Source organism: Gadus morhua, chromosome 5 (assembly GCF_902167405.1).
Source record: "Gadus morhua chromosome 5, gadMor3.0, whole genome shotgun sequence".
Lineage (NCBI taxonomy): Eukaryota > Metazoa > Chordata > Actinopteri > Gadiformes > Gadidae > Gadus > Gadus morhua.
In genome coordinates this window covers 10,778,713-10,793,615 of record NC_044052.1, presented here as the reverse complement: position 1 = coordinate 10,793,615, position 14,903 = coordinate 10,778,713, and the positions used below count along the sequence as shown (strand labels likewise).

The following is a 14,903-nucleotide window of genomic DNA, read 5'->3' as shown; positions in this document are numbered from 1 at the left end:
CATATGCATGATATGTAGATAACTTTTTAATAAATTGTTAGAATGTGATCCATTTTAAGCCACAGGCCAGGACGGTTGAAGGGGACAACTAAATTGACGTACTCATGATAAATGCATATCCTGTGATATGAAATATTCATCAAATGTAAATGCAGAATGAATTTAATAGTGGTTTATTCAGGACGTGTTCCCTGGTGGGAATCGCCAGGGAAGAGTTATGTTTGTTTGGTAGATGATTCAAGTTGCTGCCATCTATAGCCCACAATTGTACTGGCATAGTAGACAATAACAATGATGAAACCCGGCCGTGAATCACCTGCTGTTGTTGTTTTTCTCAAAGAATGCAATCTCTCGATTTTAAAGGACTCAAGTTAACCTATACTTAGTTCGTGAGCAATTTATCCATGTCACGCTGTCTGAAAGGAAGATCGAATTTGAAAGGAAAATGTTGAACAGCATAGAAACATTGTGACATCAATGTCCGCAACGGCCGTTCAAGCGGATTCCTGCAGCCAATCAGTTGGCAGAGTCGCTGCCGGAGTTGTGGGGAGGCTGCGCTCATCGTGATGTTGAGCGCAAATACCTACCTCTCCGTCTAGTCTAGCCGTCCTGGTCCTCCCAGGCACACGCTGCCGAGTTCGGCGTCCGAGACTATGCATATCGACATACAGAAAACTACTTTCCAAAATTGGTCGCTATTGTTCGGTGATCTTTTTTTTATTTTTTTACCAATTGTGAATTTGGAGATTGGTGCTCATCCATCGATTTGACGCGAGCCTCGAAGGATGAGGATTGAGGAATGAAGACGTCCGCCGCAGATTCTTATACAACAGGTATGAGCCAAGGTAACAACTGTAATATGCTGACCATTCTGGATATATTTTAGACATTTGGTGTTGTTCCTGACTGTTAGGAGCGCAAGATGTTTATTACCGATTAATTCCAAGAGTGCGACTAGCAATAAAGACTAACTTAAAACATAATAAAATCATCATCAAATCATTCAATTATAAAATGTCATGGAAAGAGAGAGAGAGAAACTATTGAGGGCGTGTATGGCTGTTGATAGTCCAAACTAATTCAGCAATGGCTTGCCGTGTTGGTCCCTGCTGGATCTGTTGTGAACATGCGTGTGTTGCGTTTGTACTTCGGTTTTATCTCAAAAGTGGAGTACGAAAGCAACAAAAAAAAAGAAACAAAGCAATACTTGAAATTGTAGGCCAGGAGATGAAAAGGAATCTCAGACAGCGCTGTGTTGAACCTGTCAGCATCTCGTCACGTTGTCAGAATGGACGAGAGTGCTCTGTTATTATAAAGGCAGTGGAATTGAGCCTTTGCAAATGGTGTCTATATAGGGTCTGGATGGGCTTTTTCCCTACACGTTATTATTTGCATGTTGATGCTTTTAAGCTGCTTTCCATAACACCTCTAATCACACAAGCAAACACACACACACACACACACACACACACACACACACACACACACACACACACACACACACACACACACACACACACACACACACACACACACAAGACCACACGCGCACACGCACTCTATAAGTTAATGCGGATAGGGTCGAGCTTGTGGTGTTACAAATCCAGTTATGTAAGCGGCAATATATAAACATCCGGCATATGGCGACGTGAGGGCTCAGCCTGTCTCATGCACCACTGCTTAACAATCGCTACTTCCATGTTGGGTACCATTGGACTCATTCTGTGTAATTTCTCCTGATTAAGCTCATCCTGAACCAGAGTACTGCAGCGGCTCCCCCTGCAGTATATTGTTCGATGTCCTCCCCTAACTAATGTGTTGGGGGACTCAGCATCGGTGAGCTATCGCTACGATGCTCGGAAAGGTCAAGGCTTCTTTCTGTTCCAGGTCCCAGCCTCCTGGATAATTAACCCAGCAGCCGCTTGCCCTCTGGCCCCCCCACCATCATGGAGAGCCTGGCTGAGCTCCAGAACCCCTTGCTGGACAAGACCTCCAGCAGACATGTGGTTCACCACGGCAACTACCACCAGCTTCAGCAGCAGCAGCAGCAGCAGCAGCAGCAGTACCATCGGCAAGGAGACCTGATTGGCTACCTGTACGCCGGCCCCCACAGCCGGCCGGCCCCAACTAAGAGCCAGGAGTTCCTGGACGCCACGTCGCTGCACCTGGCCGTGGAGGCCTTCTACCGGCCAGCGGGCTTCATCCTGTACACCGACAACGTCAGCCTGCACAGCAAGGACTCAGGCCGCAGCGAGAGCTTGGAGACCACCTTCACGGAGGGCAAGGGCCGGGCCCTCACCGACGGGGGGTCCACGGCGGGGGAGGATGAGGAAGAGGAGGAGGAGGAGGAGGAGATGGAGGAACCCGCGGAGGACGGCAGTGGCGCCGAGAAGGAGGTGAAGATCCAGACGGTCTGCTACGACGTTGAGGAGGAACCCGCCCATGAGTACGAGGTGAGGGCCCCGGGAACCCTGCTTTTACTGGGGGGCTTTTAAACCAACGACAACAAAGGCTGCGGAACAGGGATTTAGCAGACAGTGTAACCCAAAGCCACTCACAGTGGCGTCTGAACTACAGGTTGGAGCAGGTTGGGGTTCGGCCTCTTGCTCAAGGGGGCCGTCAGGTGTGTTTTCAGACCTTGGGGATCAAACCCAGTATCTGTCCGTGGGGGGGCTCTACACTGTCCTCTACCCCCCAGATTCTACTCTAAGACGGGGCGAGGGTATTTAGCATTTTTAATCAATATTTATACGGAGATGAGAGCATATTGATATGTACAGCACCGCATCTGCTTGTAAATTCAAAATCTCTACCGAAGAGCTTAATAGCCGTGCTAAGATTAATTACACTGCGTGGTATGGTAATTTAAGCTATAATACACTTTAATCAAAGATTCCCGAATAAAATTCTCTCTGATGTATTGAAACTTTATGTTGCGAAGAACAATGTTCAGGCATATTTATAGCCATGATTACTAATTAGACAGCAGAGCTCTGCATCATAACGGGATATTGTCTCCTTTCACATTGTTGTGACACCAGTCAGACAATAAACAATCACATTGAATTACGGCCCAACCAACCTTGTTAACGATTTAGGAATTGAGTGGAGCACGCAGTGGGCGTATCTCCATGAAAAACTTTGGAGCTTCACAGACACAGATATAGATATCATCTATTGATATCAGCAAGCTTAATACATCATAATATCACCATAAGCTTAATACATCATCAAGTGTCCAACAGAAAGCTGCACTTCTTCGAGTTGTGTGATTGAGGGTCATCAAGGTGTGCATTAAAGGGACACCCCGAGATTTCTCTGCAATGGCGCTTGATTGTCTGAAATCAAATGCTAACCCAGCAAACGGTAAAAAATTACGCAACTCATCTGATCTGGGTAATACAGCCAAACGCCAATTTGCAGATATCTCGCTGTATCCTATTTAGCATCAGAAAATAATGTCCCATGCGATTCAGTCATTCCATTGTGTCAATATCCTTGAAGCCCGTCGAATGGATGGAGTCTAGATTCCCTCAGGACCAGGTGGCCAAGGCAGGATTTTGGACCACACCTCTGCATTTCTTAGTCTTTCCATTTGTTCACTGATTATGAGACGTTAATTCACATATTTTTGTGATCAATCTTCCTGACAAGATATTCAACAGGAGTGTAGTTGTAAAGATATCAGGGTTATTTAAATTTTTCCAAGCCTGTTCTTATTTTAAATAGCGCTAAGCTAACACTCTCAAGGTTATATATTGAACCTCACTCCCATTTGCACCTTCTTTCAGTGAACACTGTGTTCAGTGCCTTAACACATGCTTACTCTCTGAGTTGATGAGACGCCTGCATGCAACAGCACCATTTGCATCTAGGAGCATCATTTGTTGATGTTACAAATAGGATGAACCAGGCACGGCCCAATATGCATATGATTTACTTACTATGCAAACGATATAGCTCAAGAGGAGAAGAGGTGGGCGGGTCGCGTTGGAACGCAACTTGTTTATTCATGGTCTAATCATCGTGGCCTTCTTAAGGAGGATATAGGCCATGCAGCCAAGCCATCTTCATAGAAAACATTTCAGAGGCAAAGCCATGTTAAACGATTCTCATGCAAGATTTTAGGGTTCAAAACATGTGTGAAGGGGGCCTGTAAAGAGCCACTCGCATAATACTGAGAAGGCAATTAAAACACTGAAGCGCTCTCATTCCACAGCAATGCTTCATTAGCGTTGGCGACATTTTCAAACAGAATATGAGCCACTCTTCTCAGCGCCGCTCCTCATTTCATTGACTGGTTCGTCTTAAAGATTGGGAGAATGATTCACGTTCGCCTCCCCTGAATGGTCTATTATTTCTCAGTCACTTCAGGTTTGATTGCAATCATTTTAAAATAAAAAACCTACGCCTGATTGTATCGGGATTTATTCTAACCGCCGGGATGAATACAGTTAGGCTTAAGAGCGTGTTGACGACCTGATATAAAAGGGAAGAAAACTGTGGCAGCCAAGAAAACCTTTAAAGAAGTGACGCAAATCTAATTTCATGCAGTGAGAATTGTGAAACACCCCGCACTCCAAGTTGGCAACAGAAAAAGCCAAGCTCCTTAACTGGCCTTGACAATCGCTCCAGCTCCTGTCACTTTGGTTGAAGGCAGATAGATGGAGACGCAGCACTGACTGCCATTAATGCCATAACGAATGCCTTCCCCCACCTGAATATTAAGCAGGGACTCTTTGAGCAGTCTAGTCAGGAATTTAAAGTTTCCACCAAAAAACTGGTGATCGCAACCTAAACTCAAGTTTCAGGTCTGAACTTGGAAACTTTTTCTGCCTGTGTCTCTGGGCTACGGTTATAAAACACAAACATATATCTACAAAACAAACACAGAAAAAAAAGGAATCACTAACCTAAGCACACAAACACTGAATACACTTTTTTATCGCTGCAGGCCCGATTTAGATGAGGTTTAAGCTGCTACTGTCAGGATGTATTGCCAACAGCTACATTTTAAAAGAGAGAAAGAAAGACAGATGGAGAGGAAGAGAAAGCGAAAACCACATTTTCTAGTCTAAGTCTAAGGATACAGGCTCTGGCAGATTTTGTTGCTGTTGTTCCTATGTTTGCTTCTCGCACTGTCACAGTGTGCCTTGCACACACAGTTGAGTGGCAGTGACAGAACACAGGGGGATTGTGGGTAATGAGTCCGTAGAGGAGATACCGTTCCAGCATGATTCTAGTGGCAGTAGATGTCTTGAATAATGCTGCCTGTCATCGTGGATTGCGCACTCCCTTGAGCTTTGGTTTTGCCGTCGCCCGTTGACCCTAACAAGGTGATGTTAGCTGGTGGATCTCATTAGTTTTACTATCCCCTTACCTCTCTGCCCCCACACGAACACGCACAAAAACGCACTCACGCACGTGCAAGCAGGCACGCACACACGCACACCGTCCGACTGGGACTACCCTGGAAGCATTGCCCTCAGGGTAGTCAGTGGGCTCGCCGTGTACTAAATCATACGATGGAATGAAGGGAGAGAAGCACACTGCAGTCCAGTCCGTGACTGGACTTGCTCATTCAGGCAGAGCCAGGTTTTGCGGAGCTGGTGACAGCTGCTGTTTGGGTGAGTCAGGCAAGGAAGGACTCCAGGTGTTCCCGAACCAGATTATGCCCCAGCGGAGCCACAATCCAATCCAATCAGCCCATAATCACTATTAGAGTCAAGGTTATCATTAAAATGGTTTTCATTACACAGATATTGCCAAATCGTGCCAAAAGGGTGGGATTGGTTGAGGAAAAGTAAAAATAAATTCTTAAAGGTAGATCGTACTTAAATGTCATGTCATGTAAGTGGTTATGCATTGGATGCATTTTAATGTAAGAAAAACAGTACAGACTTGACTGGATTTAAAGGATAACACAAATTAATGTTGGCATTAATCCTCCATCGTCTCCAGCCTGTTTGGATTCGATTAATTTACCATGATTGCAATATAATGTAAACAAACAACAAAGTCAGATTTAGTGTTACTCTCTTACTCTCACGAATCATATTCTATCAGGGGTCCCTCTGAGTGTGTGTAAGTGCATGTGTGTGTGCGTGTCTGTGTCCGTGCGTGTGGGGAGGCCATGTTTATTCAAACCAGCATCTCCTCTGGACACGCCTGGCCCGTCTCCTCTTTAAGAGGCTGTCTCTCCGTGTTGCAGCCTCCCTCGGCAGACATGCAGCATTAGGCAAGCACGGCTTTTAAATGGCCTTCATTAGCCCAGCATCTCTGCTATCTCAGTTCAGCATCTAGGAGGCACCGGGCGCGCCCCCCCCCTCCAGTTACCAGGGTTGACGAGGAGTGTTGGGGGCGCGGGGCCTGGGTTCCCGAGGCAATTCAGCACATTCATGATGCGTCCCTCGCCCCCCCACTCCTGTCACCTAGCGATGACGGAACAATCTGCTAATCCCTTTTCATCTCTCTCTCTCTCTCTCATCTCTCTCTCTCTCTCTCTCTCTCTCTCTCTCTCTCTCTCTCTCTCTCTCTCTCTCTCTCTCTCTCTCTCTCTCTCTCTCTCTCTCTCTCTCTCTCTCTCTCTCTCATGGGTGTCGACAGAGTGAGGAAATCCTCTCTGGTCGGCTGAGTACATCATGTCCCGGTGTGGTTGGAGGAACGGGGGAAACTGGGCCTGGCTGCTTTATGGGATGTGTGTGTATGTGCGTGTTTGTGTGTGCGTATGTGTGTGTGTTTTTGTGCATGCTTGTGTGTGTGTGTGTGTGTGTGTGTGTGTGTGTGTGTGTGTGTGTGTGTGTGTGTGTGTGGTGTGTGTGTGTGTGTGTGTGTGTGCGTGGGTGTCTGTGCGTGCGGGAATAGGTGTGTTTGTCACCAATCATGAGCGCAACAAACATTCAATGGGGATGCAGGGACGTCCCAGTAGAGACCTGAATGCCTTAAAGATGGAGAAGCCATCATATCCAGTGATCGTTGTACTGTAATCAGGGCTATATATGTATATATATAAATCCATATCTATATGTATCTATATCTATATCTGTATCTTTATCTCTATATAGATAGAGATGGAGATACATTGATATAGATTAAGATAGAGCTATATGCATAAACATTTACATATATATAGCTATATATATATATATATATATATAAATAAATAGAGATAGAGATATGTATATCTACATGACTGACAAGTTCTCCTCACAGATCTACGATCGGTATATGCAAATACTAAGTGCGACATGCTGTTAGAACACCGCCGTCTGCCATCTCTCTCACTCTCCGCTGCCTTTCCCTGCCTCCCCCAGAGCGACAGCTCCAGCGACAGTGACAGCGAGGACAACTTCCTAATGCAGCCCCCCAGGGACCACCTGGGTCTGGCTATCTTCTCCATGCTCTGCTGCTTCTGGCCACTGGGCATTGTGGCGTTCTACTACTCGCACAAGGTACAGAGTGTGCCCGGCCCCAGCATCCGTCCATACACATACAGGATGTAGCTTTCATCAGCGTCATTGTGGTTCGCATGGGAATGACCCGAGTCATTGAATTAATGAATGATGATAATATGATAATGATAATATTAAATGGTTTGCCTTGACCGAGAGCTGGGGGAGACCTTGATTAAATATCTGTTAATATGACATGAGCCTAGATATACCAAAAGTGGAATTTCGTCAGTTTAACCTTGTGATGACCTGTTGGTATTTGATTATGTGGAATAGCGTCTTCATGGTGTCAAGGTGTTAATCCTCATAGCTATGAAACACATGAATATATAAATATATATATATACCCTATTTCCTTCGCTAAATAACTGTGAGAGTTGCAGGATAATTTCTCCATGAATAAATTATCTGTGTTAATCAGAAGCAAAGGTCAAGTGCATTGATATGAAAGGATATAACAAGCCATTCAAAAACTATTTCCTAGAAGTAGATTTCAACAATTTATCATTCAAGAAGAACTGTATATCAACATCCTTTTATCTGTAAAATATTAATAAATTCAGGTGATAAGAAATATAAAGATGTTTTGTGTTTCCCTTAAATATATGCAATAATTGGCAGGGTTAGAAACATTGTTTGAACAAAATTATCATAATATTGGTTCCACCCAGCTCTGCATGGACTTTTCTTGACATTTGTCACATCCACGAAGCAACTCTAATGACTTTGATATAATTAGGACTCCAGCCTTGCATTGGCAGAAAAAGCAACAACCTGCAACCTTTAAAGAATAATCCCAACCAATTTATCTCAGAGGAGATGCACCATCTCCTCAACTAATTGCAGAAACAATTACCCCGGAAGAGACTATAAAAAATGTGTCAGAGGGATAAATAGATTAAACAGCAATGATATTCTCCTTTTCTTTTTTCTCTTGAGTAAAACAAAACACCCAAACATCCCATTCGTCACTGTCAAGGGATAATGACCTAATTGCCATGGCAACTAATAGCTCCCCAGCAGCCTTTCTCTGTTTTTTTCCTCTTTTAACTGAAGCTTTACACCTACTCAGTCTTTTGGTGCTGTGAGTAATACTAGCTCAAAACCATCTCTCTTCTTATTTGCATGTTTGTATGTCCGTGTGTGCGTTTCTCGTGTGTGTGTGTGTGTGTGTGTGTGTGTGTGTGTGTGTGTGTGTGTGTGTGTGTGTGTGTGTGTGTGTGTGTGTGTGTGTGCATGTCTGTGTGTGTGTCCATGTGTGCGTTTGTGTGTTCTACATACAGAGTGGCAAGGCCATTGCTAAAGGGGATTTCTCCCGGGCGGGCGTGAACTCCAGGCGAGCCCTGTTCCTGGCGGCCCTCTCCATCACCGTGGGAGCGGGGGTCTACGTGGCGGTGGTGGTGGCCCTCATGGCCTACCTGTCCAAGCCTGGACACGTATAGCGGCATGGGGGGGGGGGGGGGGGGGGGGGGGGGGGAGGGGGTACGGGGGGCTCACCAGCAGACGACAGAGAGACAGAGACAGAGACATGGACATGGACATGGACATAGACATAGACATAGACATAGACATAGAGAGAGAGAGAGAGAGAGAGAGAGAGAGAGAGAGAGAGAGAGAGAGAGAGAGAGAGAGAGAGAGAGAGAGTGGGAGGAAGACACAAAAAACACAGACAGACAGACAGACAGACAGACAGACACAGACAGACAGACAGAGAGAGCGAGGGAGAGCAAGAGGAAGAGAGAGAGGGGGTGAGAGACAGAGGGCGAGGGAGAGAGGGAGATTATTCTGTGGACGCAGGTGTTAGTGTGGAGGAGAGAGAGTGGACGAGAAAGGAGAACAGACAGGAAGAGTAGGCGAGAGATAACAATAGGAAGAGTGTGGAAGGCAGAGAGAGAAAAAACAGAGAAAGTGCAAGCGATATATAGACAGGAAGAGAGTGAGGGAGAGAAACAGAACAAGGCGTCAGAGAGGAAGGAAGAACAACCAGGAATAAACACACACACACGCAGAGAGAGAGAGAGAGAGAGAGAGAGAGAGAGAGAGAGAGAGGAGAGAGAGAGAGAGAGAGAGAAGAGAGAGAGAGAGAGAGAGAGAGAGAGAGAGATGGAGGTCAAACGAGGGATGTGTCATCCCTCTCCTGCACTTGACGCTGCCCAACCTCATGTCCTACCATTCCAGGTAGGACAGGTAGGACATGCAGGACATGCGTCTGGCTGTCGGAGCAGCCCCGGACGCGGGCGGAAGAGATCCAACGAGGACAGAGACAGACTCTTGTGTGGACGGAATATCGTTCGGAGCTCATCCCCATCGGTCTGGATACTACTTTTTATTCTTATTCCAAGGACTCCCATTATACCGCCCCGGCATTCCATTATGAAAGATGAAGAGCGCCGACGGACTGGAAAAAAAACACTATCGCACCGGAGAGACTACTTTTGTGCAAAGTCTGTACCATGTACTTACAGCCGCTTGTACCACACAGTGAAAACTATAAACAGACCACTTATCAGCTCCTAGCTCAATGCAGCACCGAGCCCTATTGTGTAACCCCCCGCCCCCCCGCCCCCATCCCCACACAACCCCCGTGTTCCAGTACCCTACAGTAACCGACGTTAAACGTTTCAATTAAAAACAACCTTGAAAAAGTCCTAGTCAAGTTGTGGTGTAAACGTATATTGGAGAAATATTCATCACATGTAATTACAGTCCATTAACAAAGAGGACAAAGGGCTTAACAGCGGAGGCTGCTGGAGGAAGAGAAGGCGAGGGGGGGATTGGGGGGGGGGGGGGTGGAGGGTGGGGGAGAGGGGGGCGGCAACAAAAGCAATCCAGGAGGCGTATACAAAAGTGATGAGCGGTGATCACAGTGCTCATTTGATGTTTATTGTGCAGCGGGTAATCTCGTCAATAAATGCGTTTGGCATGATGGTCTGGTTTCCTCTCCCATCTCTCTCTCCCTCTTTCACTCTTTCTTTATTCATTACCCCTTTGAAAAGTGAGGAGTGTTGAGAGAGAGAGAGAGGGGGAGCGAGGGAGCGAGAGAGAGGGATCATTGATTGTGTGCTTATACTGGGCTGTCAGAATGTATTGTTAGGCCGGGATGAGTTATATCGACGCCCTCTGCAGCGGTGTTGGAGGGGTGTGGGCGAGGGACTGCGGAGCTGGCACGGTTTTGTCTGCCTCTGGCTGGGCATCACTCAGAGCCCCGCCCTCCAGGTGACTTTACCTGCCGTGGCTCCGGGACGTCAAGGAAATATATTAAGAAGTGCCCGTGACCAAGCTCCGATGTCCGAAGAGTGTCCGAAGAGTGTCCCAACACAAAACAATTTGGTTCACCGCCTCAGACTCTGAACAGGGCAGGGTGTTGGGGGAGCTGCCCTCCCAAGGAGAGCACAGACCACACGTCTTCTGTGTTTGTCCTGGCGTCTCTCATGCTGTAGCTTCGAAACTCCAACCCCCCAACCATCACCAACCCCTCCACCACCTCCCCCGAGTCTCCCCCGTATGAAACCCTGAGTCTCCAGTGCATGGACAAACAGTTTGGCTGGGGCCTACGAGGGCCGACGAGGGGCCAAAGTGCTGCTCTTGTCAATGGGAGCCCCATGGCGTGTGCTTGTTGAAGTGGGCCCGCGCTGAGAGGCAGTGCTGCTGCTGCTGCTGCTGCTTGTGTTTTCACTCCCTCAGTAGATGTGAATTTACACCCACGCCGCGCCGCTTACCAAAGCTCGGACTGGCAAAAGCAAAATGTATTAGGTCATCACCACCCCCACGTGAATAAAAATATATAGGCCTAGGTGCGTGTATGTATGTGCGTGCTATGTGCGTGTGTGAGTGCGTGCTATGTGCGTGTGTGAGTGCGTGCATGTGTGCGTGTGTGAGTGCGTGCATGTGTGCGTGTGTGTGTGAATGCGCGTCTCGGTAGCCTTCCCTAACTGGGTTTTAGAAACCTGTAATGAGCCTCGCATCCAAAAGCAAAAAAAGTTTAATGTCACTTGCTAGTCTGTGAGTTTGAGCTAATACCAATCCGAGTGAGGGATCGTTTCCCCTGCGCCCGAGACTGAAGTGAAAACGGGTTCTAGAGGGGAGAACAAAGATGAATGGTCTCAAACAAAGGGCAGGATAGCAGTGCGAAAGGCAGCGGAGAGACAAAAAGACATTAGAGCTGAGCGCTACATTAATAAGAAGCATGATGCACTTGGCTGTTCGCGCCACTGCGAGGCATTTCCACATTCTTATCATTGCTTTGATGAAATACCTGTCATCTGTTGCCCCGGCACGGACAACAGCGGCATGCAAACATCGTGTGCGGGAAATACTCTCTCCCTCAGCACTTTCCCGCCCGACTCACACCAGCTTGGTATTTGGGGAAATTCAAAGGAAACCCAATTTACCCATGAATAAATTGTATTTATTCCATAATGATGTGTGATACCTCAGCAAAAGGGTATGATAGGGGGAAGGGAATAAGAAAATGTAATTCCCTGAGACAGTTGTCATCATTAATTCAAATCACCAACATAGACACCACAGACAAAATAGACACAAAGCTATCGCTCTTCAAGCGATAGGTTATACAAATACAGCTTGCTTATAAAAGTGGCAAAACAAAAGTTTAGGTTTTAAAAGAATGCAGTTCGAAGCTTCTCAAGAGAGCATTTCTTAAGCTGTGAGGGATCTGAATGTATATTTCTAAATCCTGGAATACTAAATCATCCCATCACCCATGACAGCTATAAAATATGTAGCTCTCTATCTCTATGTCAACATAAGGTACCATTGTGGACGATAGGCGTTCAACCATGATTTTGTAAGGGGGTTTCTCCAGCTTTGTGTTCATAAAACCAATACCATGAATAATAATTCACCTGAATGCATTAATCAGCATCAATTACCCAATCGAGAGAATAGCACTATCCACACCTTCATCATTATCGCCTACAAACGATGCATTCCTTAAATACAAAGCAATAAGCGTGCGTTCTAAATATAGACAGAAAATGTATAATGCATTGCGCAAGTCTTCAACGTTAATGAAGCACTCTGTACTCTTAAAAAATGTATGTCTGTGCACCTGTAATAGAACGGTGTATTGAATAAAAGCAAAAGGAGTTGAGGATTTCCGTGTTTGCGGTCAGTGGGACTTGCATCCATATGGGTAAAACACAATCCATATGCTTTCCAGGCACCCATAGAAGCCTCTTGACAGTGCAGCCTGTGTAAATTTATTACCGTGGATTATTGAATGGCTCATCTCGAAAAAAGCCCCATTTCAAAGAAAAATGACTAAAAGATGAACTAAAAAAATCCCACAACTACTGCATACATCTGAAAGACCACAGCTCATTTGGTTCCAAAGTAACAAGAAACGATATTGACGTCAAACGAGCGCGACATCGATCGACCCCCTGCTTAGAATGAACATAAGGAAAATTCATCCATCATCAGTCAATGAAATGATGAGGGAACATAATGGTAATGCCATCCATCATGTGTAGGCAATGAATTGATGAGGGTTCATGGGTGACTTTATTGGAAGAGTCCCTGCAATGTAGGATGTAATATAGGTCAGAAAAGGCTTGATTATAAATTATCAGACACAGACACCTGTATATTCAGTTCTTACACCCACCCACATACACAATGAAACCACTATCTGTCCTCGCAACCTGTGTCCCACAGCATCCTGTCTCTCTCTATCTCTCCTTTCTCTCCCCCTGTGACGGCATTCGCCAACAAACACACTGGCCCCGATAACCACATCCCGACACGTCTTTGGGCCTCCACTTATCTCTGGCGGGAAACAAGCTAGCTGCCTGTTCTATCTCTGACTCCCTTCAGGGCGGCCTCACGATAACAACAACCTTAACATCCCAGCATTGCTCCAGGCATGTCCCCTCAAATGTAGAAGCCAGTCCTCCTGATAAGACACCAGAGACACGCGTTACAGATGTTAAAAGAATCAGCACAATACAAAAAGACAAACAATGCATGCATTTTGAATTGTGATGCATTTGCCAAATATACTCCTTGGAATATGTGTGGTGCTCTGGAATATCTCAATATTAAGAGGCAATAGAAATGTTAGTCTGACCATGTGACAGTAACTGTGTAAAATGTTTTACATATTCCCCAGCCAACTTTAGGTCTTATCTGAAATTTGGGAAGAACGCATCGGAGGGTACTGAATTAGTGGACTTTATGAGGAGGTTGCGTGGAACCTGTTGCCATGCAACAGGGTTTTTTTTAACGCAAGGTGAAACTAAACAGGTGAAGTTGCATTACCATAGAACCTTAATTGATGTAGTAGACCTATCAAGGTGACATTAGTAGTCAAAATTAAAATTGCATTTATATTATGTTTAAAATGATAAAATATAATATTCCTGAGATAAGTGTTTTAAGTACATTCTGTTTATTTATTTTATACATTTTATGCAGGGGTCCAAATGTACCAATACATATAAATGTTCCAAAGTATTGCATTGTTGACAAAACATTGCAAAGGCAAACGCTTCAATGTCAATAAAAAGTAGAAACAGGCATTAAAACAGCTTGATATTAATCCCAACGTGTCAACATAAACGCACTATCTTCCACTTCATTTCATCTTTAAAAAAAACCACCTCACCAACTCAGTAATGTCAACACAACTGCAAAATGTTCACCGAACCTCCGCTAATGACCTCGTCCTTTGAAAGGTTAGCTCAGTCACGGCTGCAAATGCAACAAATCACACATGTAACAATAACTGTTTACAACCTTATCAAACACGATGTCAAATCTGTAACTTCATATTGAAAGACGGTAGCTAGCAGTAGCCACAAGCACCATGCTTACTTGCTAACGTTACATCCGAACCGACAGAAAAACAAGCCAACGTTAGAGTGCTAATGTTAGCACTAAGCTATTTAGCTCACTTGTTGTCATCGGACCAGAATTTTGATATTAGTAGAGATCCTCTACACTCTTACCTCACCCTTCTTCTTCGTCGTCGTCGTCGTCGTTTTCTTCTTCTTCTTCTTCTTCTTCTTCAGTTACAATCAATTGACTGGTTGGTGAATGGGCCTCAGAAACGTTGCATACTGAGTAATATCTGCTTAACATGATCCATTAATTGTATATTTTCAGCTGAATAGTGCAATCATATATTTTGTATACACATAGTAATGAGAAATGAGTAACAAACGTTTTTTGACAAAACATGGAAGAATTAGTAACGACCACGTCAACCAAATCCAGGTGTACTGTGTGAGGTGGTGTCAGATCTAATGTGATCGGCTACCGTGGAAGTCATGCAACGCTGCTGGGAACGGCCCAGAGTGGTACAGTAATAAAATCAAGCTGTGGGCTAGTGTTGGCCCGGCATTTGGCACTCAAAGTGGCTAGCAGATGGCAGATACGCCGGACCGAACACAGAAACTGTAGCTCCGAGGAGAGGCTGGGCTGTAGTGG

The 14,903-nt window shown here is 45.4% G+C and overlaps 1 protein-coding gene across 3 annotated transcripts; it reads left to right on the top strand.

The window, feature by feature from the left end:
• Nucleotides 1-415: 415 nt before the first annotated feature.
• On the top strand, nt 416-8,893 carry LOC115543448 (synapse differentiation-inducing gene protein 1-like). Of its 3 annotated transcripts, none has more exons than XM_030355808.1 (4): nt 416-845; nt 1,888-2,453; nt 7,314-7,451; nt 8,735-8,893. In XM_030355808.1, the coding sequence occupies exons 2-4, from the start codon at nt 1,947-1,949 to the stop codon at nt 8,891-8,893; spliced, it is 804 nt and encodes a 267-aa protein (XP_030211668.1). In that variant the 5' UTR covers nt 416-845; nt 1,888-1,946. The 3 variants fall into 3 exon arrangements, with proteins under 3 accessions (XP_030211668.1, XP_030211667.1, XP_030211669.1); XM_030355807.1 differs by having other exon boundaries at nt 420-833; XM_030355809.1 differs by lacking the exon at nt 416-845 and having other exon boundaries at nt 1,666-2,453.
• The last annotated feature ends 6,010 nt before the right edge of the window (nt 8,894-14,903 follow it).

Coding starts and splice junctions, on each gene's coding strand:
- LOC115543448 (XM_030355808.1), top strand. CDS start 1,947: ATGGAGAGCCTGGCTGAGCTCCAGAACCCCTTGCTGGACAAGACCTCC. Junction 2,454..7,313: donor AACCCGCCCATGAGTACGAG/GTGAGGGCCCCG, acceptor TGCCTCCCCCAG/AGCGACAGCTCCAGCGACAG. Junction 7,452..8,734: donor CGTTCTACTACTCGCACAAG/GTACAGAGTGTG, acceptor TTCTACATACAG/AGTGGCAAGGCCATTGCTAA.